General features: G+C 58.3%; 1 protein-coding gene across 3 annotated transcripts in view; it reads left to right on the top strand.

Moving 5' to 3' along the window:
- MYH14 (myosin heavy chain 14) overlaps positions 1-20,693 on the top strand; it is a 56,469-nt gene extending 35,776 nt beyond the window's left edge. For all 3 annotated transcript variants that reach the window (XM_056135933.1, XM_056135932.1, XM_056135931.1), the window contains 19 exons: positions 1,251-1,388; positions 2,689-2,812; positions 3,773-3,944; positions 4,509-4,721; positions 5,121-5,265; positions 5,962-6,168; positions 6,415-6,519; positions 6,637-6,789; positions 7,522-7,770; positions 7,979-8,191; positions 9,435-9,647; positions 10,577-10,738; positions 11,903-12,031; positions 12,542-12,630; positions 12,710-12,833; positions 15,015-15,223; positions 16,624-16,732; positions 19,670-19,842; positions 20,036-20,693. In XM_056135933.1, coding sequence (XP_055991908.1) covers positions 1,251-1,388; positions 2,689-2,812; positions 3,773-3,944; positions 4,509-4,721; positions 5,121-5,265; positions 5,962-6,168; positions 6,415-6,519; positions 6,637-6,789; positions 7,522-7,770; positions 7,979-8,191; positions 9,435-9,647; positions 10,577-10,738; positions 11,903-12,031; positions 12,542-12,630; positions 12,710-12,833; positions 15,015-15,223; positions 16,624-16,732; positions 19,670-19,842; positions 20,036-20,189 — 3,081 coding nt within the window. In that variant the 3' untranslated portion in view covers positions 20,190-20,693. The remainder of the gene's footprint in view (positions 1-1,250; positions 1,389-2,688; positions 2,813-3,772; positions 3,945-4,508; positions 4,722-5,120; positions 5,266-5,961; positions 6,169-6,414; positions 6,520-6,636; positions 6,790-7,521; positions 7,771-7,978; positions 8,192-9,434; positions 9,648-10,576; positions 10,739-11,902; positions 12,032-12,541; positions 12,631-12,709; positions 12,834-15,014; positions 15,224-16,623; positions 16,733-19,669; positions 19,843-20,035) is intronic.
- Positions 20,694-21,096: the final 403 nt, after the last annotated feature.

Genomic DNA, 21,096 nt, shown 5'->3' with positions numbered 1-21,096 from the left:
CACAAGCCTGGTCTCTTCCTGCCACGTATCTGCAGAGTTTAGCAAAAAGCATGCACATGTTATCTGTTCGGTTCAAGTGCCAGAACGGCTAGGCTTCAGGCATGGCTGGATCCAGGCACTCAGGTGCCGGCCTCCGGACTCTACCCCTCCCCATCTTCCGCCTCCATTTGCCTGCCTCCTCCCCTCCTTCCTTCCTCCCTCCCTCGAGTCTGACCGCCCCCCCACCAAAAAAATGCTCAGGATCTGCTCCTGCCTCTGTGCTTGAAAAATCTTGTGGTGGCGTAGAGGTTCCCTGCCTCAGGTTCATGCAGTGCTGGGGGTTAAACCCAGGCCTCCTGCCTGCAAAGTATGTGCTGCAGATCCAGAGCTCAGTGGCATTTCCATTTTTCATTTTCGGGTTTTGGGGTCACACCGATGGTGCTCAGGAGTGACCTTGACGACCATGACCACTGCGGCTGGCTCATGTGTGCTGCTGGGATGCTAAGCGGATGCACTAAGAGCCTCCCCCTGTGCTGTGCTGTCACTCACCCCCTGTAGCATTGTCATTGCATTCTTTTCAGGGCACTGGGGAACGAGGGGTCTTCCTGGGATGACAGGGATGGCCGTGCACCCGCCCATCTGGCAGCCGCTGATGGGTCACACGCCCAGCGAGAGCTGCAGGGACTGGGGGGGGGGGGCGGTGCAGAGAGTGCCCACCTGGCCGTGGGAGGTAGCTCTGATGAACCCTGGCTCCCCTGGGGGGACAGGATGGGCCTATTGGGACATGGGAGGCTGCCTAAGGTCACTGCAGACCCATGGGACCTTGGGTCTTTCTCCATGCAGGTGACCTGTGAGGATGACTCTGTGGGGGTGACCCCTCATTTTCCTTCTTGTTTTTTGTGGCTTGTGTTTGTTTGCTTTGGGGCTGTGCTCACACCTGCAGTGTCAGGGCTCAGGGGACAGAGGCAGTGCTGGGGAATGAAACCGTGTGTCCATGCGCTGCAGACGCCCTCCCCTCTGTTCTGTCTGTCCAGCCTTCACTGTCCTTCTGATCCCACACATCAGGCCCGTGTTGGACAGTTCCGTCAGTGTGGCAGTGTGGCGCTGCTGTCATCGCGGCCCTCAGATGCACACTCTTCCTACCAGCGCCAAGAACAGTGCTTGACCTGTGGCCCCTGTCCTGGGCACACGGGAGGAGTGGCCGGAGCGGGAGTGCCACAGCCCAGGGCGCCCATGATTGGGCTCACCCCTCTCTCCTCCTGCCTCTCCAGGAACTGGAGGCCCACCTGGAGGCAGAAGAGGGGGCACGGCAGAAGCTGCAGCTGGAGAAGGTCACCACGGAGGCCAAGATGAAGAAATTTGAGGAGGATCTAATACTCCTAGAGGACCAGAACGCCAAGCTGAGCAAGGTCAAGGGGTGCATGTGGTGGGGGCCGGGGCCTGGCGGGGGCAAGGGTCTGCCTACCTCTGTCTACCTTGCACTAGCACCAAGTCTGGGGATTTCAGGGGCTCCAATCCCCCCCTCTGTCACCCACTCCCCTCAGCTGGGAGTCCCTGGGCTGCTTTGGTTCATTCCCTGCCTTTGCACTCCTGGACACCCCAAAGCCGCATGGCTGAAACCCCCCTCATTTTATTTGAGCTGTCATGGCGGCTTCCTCCCTGGCCGTGTCCCTGTGGCAGCTCCGTGCTCTGTGCATGGCCCGTGATTTCAGGAATGGCAGCGAGAAGGGGTGTCTCTGTGCTTCCGCTGTAGATCGGGTGTGGGTGAATGTCCATCCGAGGTCCTGGTGGCCTCCTTCAAGCCTTTGGGGCTACCCCAGCCCCCCACAGTCACAGTAGCTCTGTTAGAATACAGGAACTGCAGATGCAGTGTGGAATGAGTCTCCTGCCTGCCCTGGGATTGTGCTGTGCAGTAAATGGCCCCCAGATCTTGGCAGCACTTTTGTTTCATTTTTTGGGGGGCCACACCCAGCGATGCTCAGAGGTGATTCCTGTCCGTGCTCAGGGATCACTCCTGGTGGGCTCAGGGGACCATATGGGGTGCCGGGGATTTAACCTGGGTTGATCTCATGCAAGGTGAGCGCCCTCCCTGCTGTACTGTCGCTACAGGGCCTCTTGGCAGTATTTTAAAATTTTGTTTTGTGGAGCAGGAGCTATAGCACAGTGGGGAGGGTGCTTGCCTTGCACGCGGCCGGTCTGGGTTTGATCTTCAGCATCCCATAGGGTCCCCCAAATACTGCCAGGAATCACCCCTGAGCATCGCTGGGTGTACCCACCCCCAATTTTTTTGTTGGGTTTTTAATGTTGTTTCTGGCCACACCAGCAATGCTTAGGGATCCCTCCTGGCAGGCTGGGGGACCAATATGGGGTCCCGGGAGCAAACCCCAGTCAGCCGGGTGCAAGGCAAGTGCCCTCCCCGTGGTACTATCTCTGGGGTCCCAACACTTGTTTTTTTTAACTCTTTCCCAACTGTGAGCCCTGGGGGGTTCCACGAGGTGTTGGGGAGGTGTTGGGGGGCGTAGGGTGGGGGTGGGGGGAGGAATTGCACGCAGGCACAGGGGTGGAATCTTTGCTGCACTTCCATGGAGCAGCCAGTAGAGGGAGACAGGAGGACCGGGCAGGATGGGGAAACCCTAGAATGGGGCTGCCCCTACTCCCCACCCCCCCACGTGTCCTTCTGGCTAGGGCTGACCCCGGTGTCACCTACAGGAGCGGAGGCTCTTGGAGGAGCGGCTGTCCGAGTTTTCCTCCCAGGCAGCTGAGGAGGAGGAGAAGATCAAGAGCCTTAACAAGCTCCGACTCAAATATGAAGCGACCATCACAGACATGGAAGGTGAGCGGACCCCTCGCCAAGCCTCAGGGGCCAGGGTGGGGTGGGCAGAACCATGGGCCCCCCCCCATGGTCCTACCTGGAAGGTAGAAATGAGGATGCGGCAAGATGGGGTCTCTCTCCAGTTCTCCTGCCCTGTCCTTGGCTCCAGCTGTCCCCACCCCCAAAAAAGATCATGATTCAGGGCCGAAGCAATAGCATAGCGGGGAGGACACTCACTCAACTTGCATGTGGCCCACCCGGGTTCCATCTTCGGCATCCCATATGGCCCCTGAGCACCTGGGAGTGATCCCTGAGCGCAGAGCTGGGAGTAACCTCAGAGCACCATGGGGTGTGGTCCCAACCAAAAACAAAAGAACACAACAAAAAGACAGCATTTTCAGGGCTGGAGAGATAGCACAGCGGGTAGGGCGTTTGCCTTGCACGCGTCGACCCGGATTCGATTCCCAGCATCCCATATGGTCCCCTGAGCACCACCAGGAGTAACTCCTGAGTGCAGAGCCAGGAGTAACCCCTGTGCATCGCCAGGTGTGACCCAAAAAGCCAAAAAAAAAAAAAAAGACTGCATTTTCTACGCACTGCTCTCTCCATCCTTACTCATGACTCAGAAGCATCAACAGAAGTGGGGCCTTGGCCCAAGAGACAGCGCAGTGCTTGCCTCGCGTGTGGCGAATCTGGAGCTGATCCTCAGAACCCCATATGGTCCCAAATGAGTTCCACCAGAGGTTAGGCATCCTTGAGCACCACCAGATGAAGCCCTCCCCCCAAAAACGTGGGGGCAACTGGGAGGGTACCAGAGAGGAGGGGAGAGCAAAGAGACGACCAGGAGCCCACAAGGGCTGCGTGGGAGGTTCTAGCCCAGAGGCTGGAAGGCAGTTGGGTGGTCTCCAAGATGAGGAAGCCCGCGAGGGACCGAGCAGACTCGCCCTAAGTTCTGGGTTCCTGTCCTCCTTCCTCCTGCAGACCGGCTCCGGAAGGAAGAGAAGAACCGGCAGGAGCTGGAGAAGCTGAGGCGGCGGCTGGACGGGGAGAGCTCGGAGCTGCAGGAACAGGTGGCAGAGCAGCAGCGGCGCGCTGAGGAGCTGCGGGCCCAGATGGGCCGCAAGGAGGAGGAGCTGCAGGCCGCCCTGGCCAGGTGCGGGCATCGGGCGGAGGGGGTGGCAGGGTATCGGGGGCGCGCGGGGCATGAGCGGGGAGTAGGGGTGCGTGGGACGTCAGGGAGCCTCTTAGGCTGTGCCAGTTCCAAGTCAGCCCATTCCCAGGGGCACTTTCCAGCTTGGAGCGGGCAAGCAAGGGGCACCTGCGGGTGGGGACACACCCCTCCCCCTCACAGCCCCCCCCCAGCTGTCCCTGCAGCCTCTGTCCTCTCACAGAGCTGAGTCCAGCCCAGAGGGGGGTGACCGGCAGCGACTCCAGAGCTCCCCTGGGGGACTTGATTTCAGCTGCTCCTCCCCAGGGGCAGTATGCAGGTCAGACCCTGGACCTGGGCAAGTTCTTCAAGAATTTGTGCCTCAGTTTCCTCATTTGGGTTGAAAGGTCTGACCAAAGGCTGGATCTCAGGAAACCATCCTCGTGCTGGCTGCCAGAGCGCCCATTTCACAGCAAAGAGGCCCCATGCTGGGGCCTCTGCGCCCCAGAAACCTTCGGCCCACAGCCCCCTTTCTCTGCCTCTGGGCCAACTCTACCCCCTGTCCCCCAGGGTGGAAGAGGAGGGAGGGGCCCGTGCACAGCTGCTGAAGGCCCTGCGGGAGGCACAGGCTGGACTGGCGGAGACCCAGGAGGATCTGGAGACCGAGCGTGCGGCCAGGGCCAAGGCGGAGAAGCAGCGCCGCGACCTGGGGGAGGAGCTGGAGGCGCTAAGGAGCGAGCTGGAGGACACGTTGGACTCCACCAATGCGCAGCAGGAGATGCGGTGAGGCCAGCCCCCTCCCCCGACTCCCCCCATCTGTGAAGTACCAGCTCTGGGCTACACCTTGCCTCAGGACTCCCCAAAAGGGGTGGGCACAGATTGGAGCAGAGATAGAGCACATCCAGGACAAAGAATGCCAAGTGGGGTGTCGTGTGGCACAGTGCATAAGAGACCTTAAACTGTGTCAGTGGGAGGCAGGCCAGGAAGATGTCCTGAAGAAAGGGCTTTTGGAATTGGGCTTTGAAATATGTGTAGGAGTTCATTTAAATCCCCACTCCTCTAACAGCACTTCCCAGGCCCTGTGAGAAGTGTAGAGTGAGACTCCCCATCTTTGACGGAGAAGCACTCAGGAGACTCCCCTAGTCTGAAATTCTGCCTCCTTCTCAACACCCCCAATCAAAGGTCCAAAAGGGAGCAGGAAGTGACGGAACTGAAGAAGGCTCTGGAGGAGGAGGCGCGCGGTCATGAGGCAGCAGTGCAGGAGCTGAGGCAGCGCCATGGGCAGGCGCTGGGAGAGCTGATGGAGCAGCTGGAGCAAGCCCGGAGGGTATGGGGCCGGAGCAGGGTGCAGGGAGGCGTGTCACTGGGAGGTCCTAGAGTGGCCAGTCCCTGCAGCGTTCCCCTCCTGCATCTCTGCCATGCTGTGCCGTCAGCATTCACAGATGCGACAGGTCAGGAGAGCATCTTCACTACTGCACTGACCAGAGGGGGCGCAGCCTGTGGGCTCCCATGGCTGAGCCCGTCTCTCTCCCACAACCTCCCGGGGCATTAAGTTGAGGACCTGCTGCTCCCCTGGGGTTCCTGAGCAGTGTGGGGTTTTGGTGGGAGGGATGGAGGCTGAACTGTAGGGACCCTCATGCACTAGAGATTCAAGCAGGAAAGGAAAGGGGAATCCGAGGGAGAAGGGAGGGCCAGGGAGAGCTTCTGGGAGGAGGTGACATCCAAGTAAAAACCGGAGACAGGGCTGGAGGGGTGGTACAGCAGGGAGGGCATTTGCCTTGCACATCACCAACCAGATTCTACCTCCGGAACCCCACATGGTCCCCTGAGCACCTTCAGGAATAACCTGAGTGCAGAGCCAGGAATCAGCCCCGGGCTTGCAGGGTGTCACCCCAAAATCAAAACAAAGAAGTGGCCGCCAGAGAGAGGCCAGGCACTAGAGCAGACGGCCACCCGGAGGCAGGAGACAGCACGGTGGAGGCAGGGATCAGACTTCTGCCAACGCCCCCCCCCCCCCCCTCAGGGCAAGGCCACCTGGGACAAGGCCCGATCAGCCCTGGAGGCCGAGGTGAGCGAGCTCCGCGGGGAGCTGAGCGTGCTGCAGACGGCCCGGCAGGACGGGGAGCAGCGGCGCCGGCGCCTGGAGTCGCAGCTCACCGAGGTGCAGGGCCGCGCGGGCGACGTGGAGCGGGCGCGCGTGGAGGCGGCCGAGAAGCTGCAGCGGGTCCAGGTGAGCAGAGCCAGGTGCCCCGTGTGGTCCAGGTGCAGGTCCCTGCGCTCTCTGGGCTGTCCCCGGGGCCAGGCGAGGACAGTGTCAGCCCAAAGAAAACCAAAGTGAAGGACAGAGTGGCGGAGTGGGGCGGGCCTGGCCTTGCTGGAGGCCCCCAGCGCGATCTCCAGCGCTGCTGTGCGGGGTTTCCTGAGCCCCTCCAGGAGTGCGCCATCGGGTGGGTGATCCGGGTGCCCCTTCCCGCAGGTGGAGCTGGAGAGCGTGAACGGGGCCCTGAGCGAGGCGGAGTCCAGGGCCATCCGGCTCAGCAAGGAGCTCAGCAGCGCAGAGGCCCAGCTGCGGGACAGCCAGGTGAGCCGGAGTCCTGCCCTGAGCCCCCGTGGCCCCACGCCCCCGTGCCCGCTGCGGCCCGGCCCTGCTGCCTCTGTCCCTCCACCCTGACATCCTTGTGCCATCGCTGCTGCACAGGAGATGCTGGACGAGGAAAACCGGCTGAAGCACGCGGCCGAGGCCCGCGCACGCGCCCTGGGCGCCGAGGCCACCGGGCTGCGGGAGCAGCTAGAGGAGGAGGCGGTGGCCCGCGAGCGAGCGGAGCGCGAGCTCCAGGCGGCGCAGGCGCAGGTGAGCGCGGGATCGGCCGTGGCCCCGCCCAGCCCTGTGGGTCTCGCCCAGGTGCACCCGGCTCCTCTGCCCGCTTCTCACTGTGGTTCTCAGCCTCCCCCTCCAGTGCTCCAAGGCCAGCTCCTCCACCTTCCCTGTCTCACAGCTCCTGGGGACTCTGAGGGGGCTCTGGCCCCCTTTGTCTTTCACGGATTCACGGGTCAGCACCCTCCCCTTTCCCTCAGAAAGCTCTTTCACTCTTCTGAGTCTCCTGGCTAAGTCTCCTGTCCGACTAGCTCCTAACCACAGTTCTGCAGCCAGATGTATATCCCCCAGTTTGCTCCGCTCTCGCTGGGCGTCTCCCCACGAGCCTGGGAGCCCCTAGAAAGGGGCTGGGTAGAGGAGGTTGTGGAGGGAATGAGTGGGAAGTGCAGAGCCGCAGGCAGTGGGCTTGCTAATTTTCTTGCAACAGGCGAACTCCTACACATGCTTCAATACCTGTCTCTGGTGACCCCTCCCTCCAGTCAGTCTCTCCTGAACCTTCTCAGTAGCTACTGGCCCTTCTCTGCTCCCACCCTGGCCCCCATACTGCTTAGTCTCGGTCACTCAGGGCTTAGCTTCAGATCCACCTCTCAGACCCCAGGGATGTCATGCCCCAAAGGAGTTGGACTGCCGCATAGCTGTGCTGGGTACAGTCTTCTGTGGGAAGTGGGCACAGTCCCAGGTGCCACCCCCTCCGTTGCCCCTTCCCAGCTCTCCGAGTGGCGGCGGCGCCAGGAGGAGGAGGCGAGTGCCCTGGAGGCTGGCGAGGAGGCCCGGCGCCGGGCGGCCCGCGAGGCCGAGACACTGGCTCAGCGCCTGGCCGAGAAGACCGAGGCGGCTGAACGGCTGGAGCGGGGCCGGCGGCGGCTGCAGCAGGAGCTGGACGACGCCACCATGGACCTGGAGCAGCAGCGGCAGCTGGTCAGCTCCCTGGAGAAGAAGCAGCGCAAGTTCGACCAGGTGGGTGCTGGGACAGGGCGTGACGGCCCCACGCCCATGGGAAGCGAATGTGTGACTTCTGTGTCCCCGAGTCCCAAGTGGGAGCATCCCTGAGCGATGCGTCGGTGCCTTGTTTGGGGGGAGGTGTGGGGGTCTCACCCAGCAGAGCTCAGTAGGGTTGCAGAGCCTGGGCTGGCGCCTCCCCGCCTCACCCCTGCCCTGTCTGCAGCTCCTGGCAGAGGAGAAGGCGGCCGTGCTGCGTGCCGTGGAGGAGCGGGAGCGCGTCGAGGCTGAAGGCCGGGAGCGCGAAGCCCGGGCACTGTCACTGGCTCGAGCACTGGAGGAGGAGCAGGAGGCACGCGAGGAGCTGGAGCGGCAGAACCGGACGCTGCGTGCAGAAATGGAGACGCTGCTCAGCAGCAAGGACGACGTCGGCAAGAGCGTGAGGGCCGTCCCCGGGGCCAGGGCTGACAGACAGACACATGGACAGACGCACAGACACATATACAAACAGATATACACAGACACACAGAGACAGACACACAAACACACACAGACACACAGAGACAGACACACACACAGAGACAGACACATAGATACAAACACAGACACATACACAGACACACACAGATAGACACACACAGAGACATACAGACACACAGAGATCTACGTACACACACACACACACCACACAGACACAAAGAGACATACACACAGAGAGATAGATACACACACAGACAGAGACACAGACACACACACACTCGAACCCAGTGCACGTGTGAGCAGACTGTCTGCCTTCCTGACTCACTAGCCCTCCAGGCTCCCCTGCTGTCGGGACGCCTCAGCTTTCCTGGGATGCGGGAGCAGGTTTGATGCATTCAAGTAACAAGGTGACAGGCCGGGGTGGGATAGGAGGGCGCTGTGGGCCTGGCCAGGCTAAGGGGACATGCTGCCTCTGGCCAGTCCTTTCCTGAGGGCTCTGGACTGTGGAAATTCATGTTAAGTAGTAGCTAAGACAGGAGAAGGTGTGACAGGGAGGCCCTGACAAACCAAGGAAGGCATCTCAGAGGAGGTGGAGATCAAGGAGCAGCCTAAGGGAGTGTTGGAGAATCCACGAACTCAGCCCTTTTCCTACTTCCTCAGGGCCTCCGGGCTGGGGGGTTACCAAAAGGGTGGGTGACCGCCTCTGGGGCCTGACCCAGCTCTAGTGGCCCTGGAGCCACACAGCTCGAGCCATTCTCACTGGGGTGCAGGGGTGAATTCTCAGCCAATGCCTGACTTGGCATCTAGAGAGCTCTGGTCCTGGGTATGATTGAGGCGGTTGCCGGAGGAAATGTGTTTTGGGGGATCCCAGGTGAGGTGCCAGGTTGAATGAGCCAGTGATGAACTTGGTGATGAATTCCCTGGTGGAGTGATGAGACAGCGGGGACTTGCATGCTGCTAGCCCAGGTTCAATCCCCAGCGTCCCATTCGGTCCCCGAGCACCATGGGGAGTACACATGCCAGAAGTGACCCCTGAACATTGCCAGGTGTGACCCAAAACCCAAACCTAAATAAATGAACTCAGGAGAGACAGAGCAATACCTCTGCCCGCCCTGCCTTCTGATGGATCTTTCTAGAACCCTGGCCTCCATCTCCCCCAGGGCCCCTGAGTCCACGCTCATGCCCATCACCCCCACCCACAGGTACACGAATTGGAGCGAGCCCGCCGCGTGGCAGAACAGGTGGCCAGTGACCTGCGGACGCAGGTAACAGAGTTGGAGGACGAGCTGACGGCTTCTGAGGACGCCAAGCTGCGCCTGGAGGTGACGATGCAGGCCCTGAAGGCCCAGCATGAGCGGGACTTGCAGGGCCGGGATGAGGCAGGCGAGGAGCGGCGACGGCAGCTGGCCAAGCAGGTAGGGGTCGCCCGCCCAAAGCGTTCCTACCAGAGTCCCTGCTAGTCAAGCCTCCTCCCCGGATAAGCCTCCTGTCTCCTGGTCCCAGAGTTGCACCCCTACATGTTCGGGGTGCAGCCTCCAGCCCCCAGACCTCTTCAGCCGTCATGTAGGCAGCCCCCCACCCGGTACTTAATTCCCAACTCTCAGGATCTGTGTTCTAGCACTGTAGCACTGTCCTCCCATTGTTCATCAATTTGCTCGAGCGGGCCCAGTAACGTCTCCATCGTGAGATTTGTTGTTACTGTGTTTGGCATATTGAATATGTCACGGGTAGCTTGCCAGGCTTTGCTGTGCGGGCGAGATACTCTCAGTAGCTTGCCGGGCTCTCTGATAGGGGCGGAGGAATAGAACCTGGCTTGGCCCGGGCCAGCAGCACGCAAGGCAAATGCCCTACTGCTGTGCTGGTCTGTGTTGTACTATTATAAATAGACCATCTGTTGCCAGCCTTGCTAACCCCTCACACCTCCAGCCTGTCGTGCATTCCATCCCCCCCTTGTTGACCCCTCCTCATGCATCAGTCCTCATTTTAGCCCACGTCCTCCCATGCCCTCTCCAGGTGAGGGGACTCTGGGGGTTGCGGGTGGGCCTTGTCCTTGCATTCCCTGCCTTCACGGGTCCAGCCTTCGGTAAGTATGGAGGCCTGGGTGAGGGCATGGGGGAGGCCCCAGGACCTTGGGAAGGGTCAGCTCTGCGAAGGGAAACGCCCTTCCAAGCTCCAAGGAGCAGCAAGGACAAAATCGCACCGGGAAGTGAGGAGGAGGCAGGAGTGTGAGGAGGGGGGTAACAGGGCTGGGCGCGGGCAGGTGGCCAGGCCTGCAGCCTGCAGAGGGACCTGGGCATCCTGGCTCCTGACTGACCCCTTTGGATCACCCCACCCCCACCCCCAGCTGCGGGACGCAGAGATGGAGCGGGACGAAGAGCGCAAGCAGCGCGCCCTTGCGGTGGCCGCGCGGAAGAAGGTGGAGACGGAGCTGGAGGAGTTGAAGGCGCAGATGGACACGGCGGGGCAGGGCAAGGAGGAGGCGGTGAAGCAGCTTCGCAAGATGCAGGTAAGGGGCGGGGCGAAGGCCGACGGGGCGGGGCCGGCCGCAAGGGGGCGCCCTGCTCCCAGAGTAGTTACTCAACACCTCTGAAACATTCATCTCCCCAAGGGCTACCTGGATTCTTTATAATTTAATCTTAATTTTTGAGGGGTAGGTGTCAACAACCCAGTGGTGTTCAGGGGACAGGTCCTGGCTCTTTGCATAGGGTTGGTCAGGGCTGTGCCAGGGGTTCCCCACGTTGCCTGGTCACACCCAGGTCTTCTGATACAAAGCTGCCGCCATACTATCTCCCTCCAGCCCTTCAGTTCTTTACTTTATATTTAAATGCTTCGTTTGGGGTGCGGGGGAGGGCCCCAGGGCTGGCACTCATGCATCGCATGTGGAGCTGTTGGCTTTCTTCCCAGCACCATATGGTTCCCTAAGCGTCTTGCTGGGAGTATCCCCATGGCCATAGGATATGAACCCCTCCAAAAAAAGGAAGCAATTTTGTTTGGGGGCCACATATGGCTGTGCTTTAGGCTTATTCCTAGCTTTGTGCTCAGGAATTACTCCTGGTGGGGTTTGGGGGAATAATATGCAGTTGCTATATGAAGCCCAGAGATTGAACCCAGGACCTCATGATTCCAAGACTAGTGTTTACCACTGAGCCACTGCCTTGGCCCCTTGACTTACTTTTTGAGCCCAAAACATCGACAGAAAAGAGCCAAGAGGGGCTGGAGCGATAGTACAGCAGGTAGGGTGTTTGCCTTGCATGCAGCCGACCTGGGTTCAATTCCCAGCATCCCATATGGTCCCCCGAGCACCGCCAGGAGTAATTCCTGAGTGCAAAGCCAGGAGGTAACCCTTGTGCATTGCCGGGTGTGACCCAAAAAGAAAAAAAAGAGCCAAGAACCCTGCACTGTGTTGATACCAGGGTTGAGCTGGGAGGCAGCGCCAGGTTGAACCCTCCCATTCAACTTTTGTATGTATGTGTGTGTGTGTGGGGGGGGGGGTTGAGTCATGCTCAGCGATGCTCAGGGCATACTCCTGGCTCTGCGCCCAGGACTCACTCAGGCGAGCTCAGGAGACCATATGGGTTGCTGGGAAGAGAACCCGGGCCAGCCACATGCAGAACAAGCGCCCTCCCCACGGTGCTTTTCTCCGGTTCCACCATCCGTTTCCTTCACCCAGGCCCAGATGAAAGAACTGTGGCGGGAGGTGGAGGAATCACGTACTTCCCGGGAGGAGATCTTTGCCCTGAATAAGGAAAGTGAGAAGCGCGTCAAAGGGCTGGAGGCAGAGGTGTTGCGGCTGCAGGAGGTGAGAGTGAGGACGGGCGGGCCGGGCGAGAGTCGGTGGGTGGAGTGGGGTCCTGGAGTCGGGGCGGGTCCTGGGAGGGCAGGGCTGGAGTAGCGGACACAGAACCATATGAGGGCTCCAAGCTGCAGAGGGCGCTCTTGGGCCTTGCTGGGAATGAAACGGAAGAGGGGGGAGCCCGGGAGCAGGATGGGACAGAGTCTCAGAGTGCAGTTCAGAGAGCAGAAGGAGGTGGAGACCACCTTCAGGGCCCACCTGGTGGCAGGGGAGAGGGAGGGTGGGAGTGTAGGGAACAGAGGAGATGGAGATGGTGAGCGCCCAGGCAGGCAGGTGGGCAGCAAGAAGGGGGCACTGGTCAATGTCCAGGGCCAGACAGGACACACAGACTGGCTGAATTGCTCCAGATAGCACCTGTAGGGAACAGGCCATAGAACTCGAAGTGTCGGCCAGCGGGTTCTGTGTCCGGCACACCCTTCCCCTGCACGCCCCTAACCACATCTCCTGGGACCACAGGAACTGGCCGCAGCAGACCGCGCCAGGCGCCAGGCCCTGCAGGAGCGGGACGAGATGGCCGATGAGGTGGCCAGCGGCAACCTGAGCAAGTGCGTGACCTCTGGTCGGGGCACCCCATCTGCCAGCTGTCCCGCCCTCTCCCCTCACCAGCCCCCCTGTGTCCTCCAGGGCCGCCATCCTGGAGGAGAAGCGGCAGCTGGAGGGGCGCTTGGGACAGATGGAGGAGGAGCTGGAGGAGGAGCAGAGCAACTCGGAGCTGCTGGGGGACCGGTACCGCAAACTGCTCCTCCAGGTGAGCCAGCCGGGGCCCCGGGCCCTGAGGGACACACGCATTCGGTCTCTGTCATCGCAAGAACGCCAAGGCTGGATACGCCAGAAGCTCTTAGAGGAAAGCGCTGGGACTCCAATGAGGATGGTTCCGTTTACCTGTTGGTCACTTTATCTTCTCACTTTATTTTTTGTTTTGGAGCCACACCCAGCGGTGCTCAGGGCTCACTCCAGGCAGGCTCAAAGGGAGAATTTGAGGTGCCAGGGATCAAACCTGGGTCGGCCTCATGCAAGGCAGACTTCCTCCCCACTGTCGCCCCAGCTCCAGCCTGTGTATAAATTTTTATTTATTTTTATGTAGCACTGTAGCACTGTCCTCCTGATGTTCATCGATCTGCTCAAGCGGGCACCAGTAACATCTCCATTGTGAGATTTGTCGTTACTGTTTTTGGCATTATCGAATAAGCCACAAGGAGCTTGTCAAGCTCTGCCGTGCAGCCGGAATACTCTCGGTAGCTTGCCGGGCTCTCCGAGAGAGATGGAGGAATCAAACCCGGGTCAGCCGCATGCAAGGCAAATGCCCTTCCTGCTGTGCTATTGCTCCAGCCCTGTTTTGCTTTTTGGGTCATAGCCGGTGATGGTCAGGGGTTACTCCTAGCTCTGCACTCAGGAATTACACCTGGCAATGCTCAGGGGACCATCTGGGATGCTGGGGATCGAACCTGGGTCAGGCTCCTGCTATACTATCCAACAGGCCCCAACCTGTGTGTAAATTTTTCGTGAGGAGGATTCAGTGCTCCAACGTTGGGATGCAACTTTGCATCCAACATATCAGAAGAGGAGCAGTGGGGTCTTTCCGCTCAGAGCCAAGGGTGGCATTGGGGGCGGGGGTGCTGTTAGCAGCAAGGGCAGTCGGGGACCTCAGGAGCCCTAGTTCTTCGTGTGGATGCAGGTGACCGCAGCATTGGCAGTTGTTAACCCCTTAAGCCACACATGGGATGAACCTTTTCTTGTCCCACTGTCTTATTTTACCATCACAAAGCTTTTTTTCCTTCCCCCAACCCCTTCCAAGAGCCGTGCTAAGCACGTCAGTGGTTGTTCCTGTGAGAGTCAGATGCTTCCCTGTGACTCAGGCCCAGCCAAGTGACTCATTTACCCAACCCTGCCCCCCCATGCCCCGCTTGTGTCCCGCTTGTGTCCATGCTTAGTAAACAATCAGACAAATAGGGCATTGACGTGGTTCCCACATAGTGGCTGGTGGTCCCTTTTCTCGGGGTCGCCCGCACTCAGCTCAGACCCACCAAGTGGCTTCTGCAACAATGCAGACCTGGGAACACTGGTGCCAAGTCAGTGCAGACATTGAGGGACAGAGTTCGGGCCCTGCAGGGCAGATCTTTCTCACAAGCTCCCAGGTGATTGAGGTACAGAGAGAAGTGTGAGAACCCTCAGAATAACTCCTTTGCAGCCAGCGGTGCCATTTATAGCTTCTTGGTGATGGTCTTGTGGGTTTATGAAAATAGCAAAACCCAAGTCGAAAGGTTACATTCCAAGACTGACAGCTGTTGGTGGCCCATTGGGGGTGGGTCACAGACAAAAATGATCTGTTGGCATCTGTCCTCTATTGAGGATGGCTCAGGCTTCAAGCTCTGTGGAGGGCCAAAAAGATAACACAGAGGGTAGTGCCAGAGAGACAGCGCGGGGGGGAGGGGGGTGTGGGTTTTGCGTGTGGCACCTAGGTGGCCAGTTCAATCCTTGGCACCCTATAAGGTCTCCTGTGCCCCGGCAAGAGTGATCCCTGAGCTCCAAGATAGGAGTCAGCTTTGAGCATCAGTAGTTGTGGTAGCAAAACAAAATGGAAGCAGTTAGGCATTTGGCAGAGTGATAATACAGCAGGGAAGCCACTTGTCTCACATGTGGCTGACCCAGGTTCGATCCTCAGTATCCCATATGGTCCCCCACATGCCTCCAGAAGTTATCCTCGGAGCACAGAACCAGGAGTCAATCCGGGCCGCTGCTGGGAGTGGCCCAAAACCAAAAAGAAAAAAAAGGTCCCATACCATACAACTGTACCTCATGATGTCTCACTAATAAATATATATATATATATATATATATATATATATATATATAAGGTCCCATACTTGACCATCATCATTCACCTGAGTCACTCACTCAGCCTTGACACCCAACACTCCATCTGCTTCAGGTGGAATCGCTGACCTCAGAGCTGTCGGCTGAGCGCAGCTTCTCAGCCAAGGCCGAGAGCGGGAGACAGCAGCTGGAGCGGCAGATCCAGGAACTCCGGGAGCGGCTGGGGGAGGAGGATGCCGGGGCCAGGGCCCGGCAGAAGATGACCATCGCTTCTCTGGAGTCCAAGCTGGCCCAGGCTGAGGAGCAGCTAGAGCAGGAGACCAGGTAGGTAGTGGGGAGTGGGGGTGGGGGGTGGGGCAGACCAGCGCACTGGACAGGGAGGGGTCCAGGGCCTTGGGTGCTCCTGGAAGGAGGGTGTAGGTAAGGGTGTAGCCCTTAGCCATGGCTGCTTGATTAACCACCCCCAAAGTACAGGGATTTGATACAACAGTTCTTTTCTTAAGTTTGTGGTCACACCCAGCAATGCTCAGGGGTAACTCCTGGCTCTGCAATCAGGAATTATTCCTGACAGGGCTTCGGGGACCCTCTAGGATGCTGGGGATTGAACTCAAGTCAGCCATGTGCAAGGGAAGTGCCCTCCCCGCTGTGCAATCGCTCCAGCCCCTCAACAACAGCTCTCTGTTACTTCTTTTATTGTTGTTTTGGGGCCACAGCAGGCTGACTCCTGACCCTGTACTTGGGGATCATTCCCAGTGGGCTTCAGAGGACCATATGGGATCCTAGTGATCAAACCTGGGCTGGCCGTGTGCAAGGCAAATGCCCCACTTGCTGTCCTCCATTGGTCTGTGCCCAGACCTGTCCCCTGACCCCAGAAGGAGAGAGTCTCTTGAGCCAGACATAGCAGGAAAGGGAGGTGCCAGCAGTGAGCTGGGCTGAGGGCCACAGCCTGGGTTTAGCTGGATCAGCATTTCCCGCTTGGTTTGAAAAAGGTCCCTGAAGGAGGAAGCCTTTGAGCTGGGCCCGGAAGAGGGGGCGATTTCTGAGGTGCAGGCCCCAGGCAAGACTGACAGCCTCAGAAGACATTGGGGCACTTGGAGGGGTCTGAGTCAGCCAAGGGACTGTGGTCCAGGAGAGCCCTCAGAGGGCTTCCAGAAGAACTGGTATTCCAGAGTCGGGGCACATGTTCATCTTTACACCCACTGCCCCCATTAAGCAGATGGAGAAATTGAGTGGGTGACCTACTCAGTTACCTACTGAAGGGGTCCCCCATCCTACCTGGCCTGTCACTGGGGCCCCATCCCAGGGATGCACCCCAGGTGTGAGAGTCCCCGTAGGAGAAGGTGGGGAGGAGAACACTGGGTAGAGAGCAGGGAGCAGGTTAGAGGGGATTGTGGAGATGAGGCTGGTTCAGGGACGTCACAGGGCCGTGAAGGAGGGCAGGTACGGGAGATGGCACCCTGGGAGGGGGACAGTCAGAAGCCTCTGTAGCTCTGTGTGTCCGAGATGCTTCTTGTAACATGGAAAATACCGTGTTGGGGAATGTCCAGCATCCTAGTGGAGGCCCCAAAGTGGGGAGGGTGGGGGCGGGGACAGTGAGTGGCCCATGTACACCAGGGAAGCCAGAGAGGGATGGGGAGAAAGAGGAGACCAGCTGGAGAATGGGATGCCAGCTGGCGCCTGAGGCCACGGGACGGATGCCAGTGACCCCTCGGTGCTCCCTGCAGGGAACGCATCCTCTCTGGCAAGCTGGTCCGCAGGGCTGAGAAGCGGCTGAAGGAGGTGGTGCTGCAGGTGGAAGAGGAGCGCCGGGCAGCTGACCAGCTCCGAGATCAGGTGAGCCCTGGGAGCCACTGGCCAGGCCATGTGTACACAGTCCCCTGGGTGAGGGTCTTCTGGGGAGAGTTGAAATCTGTGTGACTTTTAATTTGGAAAGTCTTTTGGTTGGTTGGTTGGTTGGTTGGTTGGTTGGTTGGTTGGTTTGGGGCCACACCCAGCAATCTTCAGGGTCTGTCCCTGGCTCTGCACTCAGAAGAGGGCTTGGTGGATCATATGGGGTGCCGGGGATTGAACCTGAGTGAGCTGCATGCAAGGCCAATGCACTCACCACTATACTATTGCTTCAGTCCTGCAATCTGGAAATTTTGGAATCTGGAAAAATCCTGGTGAGACAGTCAGAAAAGAGCAGTCAAACCTTATGCAAAAACTAGCCCAGGGCAAAAAATTAATGACTTGTTCATCCGTAGGCATTGTGCTACAGATCTCATGAATCAGTCCTTGAGATAGGGCTACAGTTTCCCCCTCTCCTTGAAGTGAGACAACAAAGGCACAAAAAGCTGAAATAACCATCTCAAAAAAATTGAACAAGAGATGGAATCAAGGTTTAGAATGCCAGAGTTGGTGCTTTTAATGGTTTATTGAGCAGTTACTATGTCCTGAGCTCTATTCTACCTAAAAAAAAAAAAAGCATTACTTGTGGCCATGGAGACAGCTGGGGGCAGCATGGTTAGACATACATCATGCATAGGGAACCCAAGTTCAGTTTCCCAGTATTGTCAGTGTGGCCTAGGGATCCAACACACCACCTGGTGTGACTCTGAGGGCCCCCAGCTGTGTTGAACCTGACTGTCATATCACTGGACACTAGCATTGAACCATCCAGTCTGTTCGTTTGAGTATGAATGGGGATATCCCCCACTGAGCCCCGTGTGAGATCTGCCCCCTTGTGAAATACATGGTCTCATTCTTTTGCCAGCACCCTTTCATACAAGGGGAAACAGAAACTTTAAAAGGGAATAGAGGGGCTGGAGAGAGCACAGTGGAGAGGATGTTTACCTTGCACGCAAAGACCTGGGTTCAATCCCTGGCTCCCCATATGGGTGCCCTTGCCACCACAGGAGTAACCCCTGAGCACTGTCTGGTGTGGACCAAAAACCAAAACATTTAAATTTTAAAAATAAAAGGGGGGGGGGCTGGAGTGATAGCACAGCGGTTAGGGCGTTTGCCTTGCACGTGGCCGACCTGAGTTCGATTCCCAATATCCCATATGGTCCCCTGAGCACCACCAGGGGTGATTCCTGGGTGCAGAGCCAGGAGTAACCTGTGTGCATCACCAGGTGTGACCCAAAAAGCAAAAAAAAAAAAAAGGAAGGGGCTGGAGCCATAGTACAGTGGATAGGGTGTTTGTCTTGCACACGACTGACCCAGGTTCAATTCCCAGCATCCCATATGGTCCCTTGAGCACCGCCAGGAGTAATTCCTCAGTGCATGAGCCAGGAGTAACACCTGTGTAATGCTGGGTATGACCCAAAAAGCAAAAAATAAAAAGAAATATTTTTTATTTCACATTCAGTCACCAAATCTAGTTGGAGTGCATCTCCGTGCCCTTAAAAGCTCAGCTGAGGTTGGGACCAAAGAAATAGTACAGTGGGTAAGGCACTTGCCTTGCATGTGGCCAACCCAGGTTTGATCCCCAGGACCCCCATTGAGTCCACTGAGCTCACCAGAAGTGATCCCTGATCACAGAGCCGGGAGTAATCCTTGAGTACTTCCAGGTGTGGCCCAAACACAAAAGTTCAGCAGAATTTTTGGCCTGGTCATCCTACATTTACTGAGTGCTGCTCCTCCAGCCCAAGCCCTCCTCGGTGCCATGCCCAGTGCTGAGCATTGGAAATATAATTGTGAAATTTACAGAATACAACCCCCCTCACACTCTCAATATAGGAAACGACATGATAAGTCCTATCAGTAAGCAAAGATCGTTTCAGACTGTAATAAAGGGTTACAAAGGATGGAAGAGAATGAAGAAATGGGGAGATAGAGTCAGATAAGACCCTCCTTAGACTGGAGCATCAGGGGGCCTGTCGAAAGAGGCAACACTTGAACTCTGTAACCCCAGGAGAGCCAGCCAGAGGGGACAGCAGGTACGAAGGCCTTGGGATGCCATTAGCTGGTTTCATTGCAACAAATCTGGTATAGCAGGAAGAAAACTGGGATTTGACTGATAGAAAATGAGACCGAAAGGGGGTGCTGAGCAATAGTGTAGCAGGAGGGTGTTTGCTTTACACACAGCTAACCCAGATTTGATCCCTGGCATCCAATATTGTCCCCTGGAACATTACCATGAGTGATCCCTGAGTGCAGAGCCCAGGAGTAGTCCCTGAGCATTGGCAGGCATGGACCTCCAAAGAGTAAAGTAAGTAAAGTAAAGGCCCTCCCGTTATTCATCGATTTTGCTCGAGCGGGCCCAGTAACGTCTCCATTGGAGACTTTGTTGTTACTGTGTTTGGCATATCGAATACATCACGGGGAGCTTGCCAGGATCTGCTGTGCCGGCGAGATACTCTCGGTAGCTTGCCAGGCTCTCCGAGAGGGGCAGAGGAATCGAACTCGGGTCGGCCATGTTGGCTGCGTGCAAGGCAAACGCCCTACCGCTGTGCTATCGCTCCAGCCCACCTCCAAAGAAGATTTTAAAAATAAAGAAAAGAAAAGAAAGGAGACTGAAGGGATTGGCAGGAACCATGCTCACAAGCAACTCCTTCTCAGGGAGGGACAGTGGCAGGACTTGGGGAGGGGAGGGTCTGGGTTCTGGGGAGGAGACCCCACGGGGCCGGGAAAGAAGGGCCTGGGTCTCAGAGGGAGAGAGTCTGCTCTTGTCTGAGTGTCAAGGCAAAGGCTGGGGCCAGGGCAGGATGGGGTAGAGCGGGCTGGGCCCCCTGTGGTGGTGCACCCCAGGCATGACCCCACTGTCCTGCTCTCCCACCTCCACTGCAGCTGGAGAAGGGGAACCTTCGGATGAAGCAGCTGAAGCGGCAGGTGGAAGAAGCTGAGGAGGAGGCGTCCCGGGCCCAGGCCGGCCGCAGGCGGCTGCAGCGGGAGCTGGAGGACGTCACGGAGTCCGCAGAGTCGATGAACCGAGAGGTGGTCACCCTGAGGAATCGGCTCCGGTATGCACTGGGGACGTGGGGGGGTACTGCGGGAGCATGGGGACAGGGAGGCAATGGCCCCACGGACAGGGAGCCTTTCTCCACCCGTTTCTCCGGGTGTCTTGTCTCAGCAGCCCCCCTGGTCCTTTGCCCCTGTCTGTCCCATCCTCCACACGTCCCTCCTCCTCTCCCCATCTTGTTCTCTCCCCGGCAGCCGCGGACCTCTCACCTTTACTACCCGCACGGTTCGGGAAGTCTTCCACCTGGAGGAGGGCGTGGCGTCAGACGAGGAAGCTGAAGGGGTGGAACCAGGGTCCAGGCCAGCGCCTCAGGAGTCTGAGGGGTCCCCAGCTGCCCAGCCGCAGTGACCACACCCTGTGCCTGCTCCACCTGGCTGCCCTCTCGCACTTTGGAAATGGGGCTGCTCTTTGGCCACCACAGCACTTATACCCCCAGGGCAGCAGGGCACTGGACAGCCCCTGTGTGTTCCTCATCATACAGAGGGGCTGGCACCAAGGCAAGGCCTGGGGCTCTTCGTGTGGGAGGAAATGTGGGTATGATGCAGGCTGAGACTTCCCATCACCTTCAGTGGTTACTGAATGATCAGGAGGGGTCCATAGATCCCCTCCCCCCCAGCAGGACTCCCCTTCCCCTCTGCCCTCTCTCCCCTCTGGCTATCTCTCTGCACTTAGCCACTTAATCCTACACTCTGGGCGGCAGTTGTCTGCACCCCAACCCTCCTCCCCCTGCTCTGTACCCGCTGCTGATGGAACGTTCTCATGTGATCTCAGCTCTGCTGGAGATTCCCACAGAGCTGGAATCTGGGGTCCCCGCAGCCTCCCAGGCTCTGGCAGAAATAAATTCCAGCTCAAGGCCCATCCTGTGTCTGTCTGTGTTATGGGCAGGGCGGGGGGTTCTGACAGAACTGGAATCCGGGCCGAGAGAATCTGGCAGAGAGGGGAGAAGGCATTCCCCCCCTCCACCTCCCGCAGGGGGTGACCGAAGCCACATCCAAGGCTCTGGGTCAGGGATGACAGCCTGGAGCTGGCACTCAAGGGCCTGCAAGCCGAGAGCTTCCCAGGGTGGAAGGGCCCTTCATTCCCACATTAGAGGATTCACCAGGCTGCCTGCACCCACCCTTTTATTTAATTGCCACATCTAGTGGTGCTCAGGACTAACTCCTGGCTCTATGCTCAGGGATCACTCCTGGCCGGGCTCAAGGGACCATATAGGGTATCAGGATGGAACCCAGTACCCTAGTTGCTGTAATATGTC

This window comes from Sorex fumeus, unplaced genomic scaffold (assembly GCF_029834395.1).
Source record: "Sorex fumeus unplaced genomic scaffold, SorFum_2.1 ptg000122l, whole genome shotgun sequence".
In the NCBI taxonomy this organism is placed as follows: domain Eukaryota; kingdom Metazoa; phylum Chordata; class Mammalia; order Eulipotyphla; family Soricidae; genus Sorex; species Sorex fumeus.
This window is presented reverse-complemented; position numbering and strand designations above follow the sequence as displayed.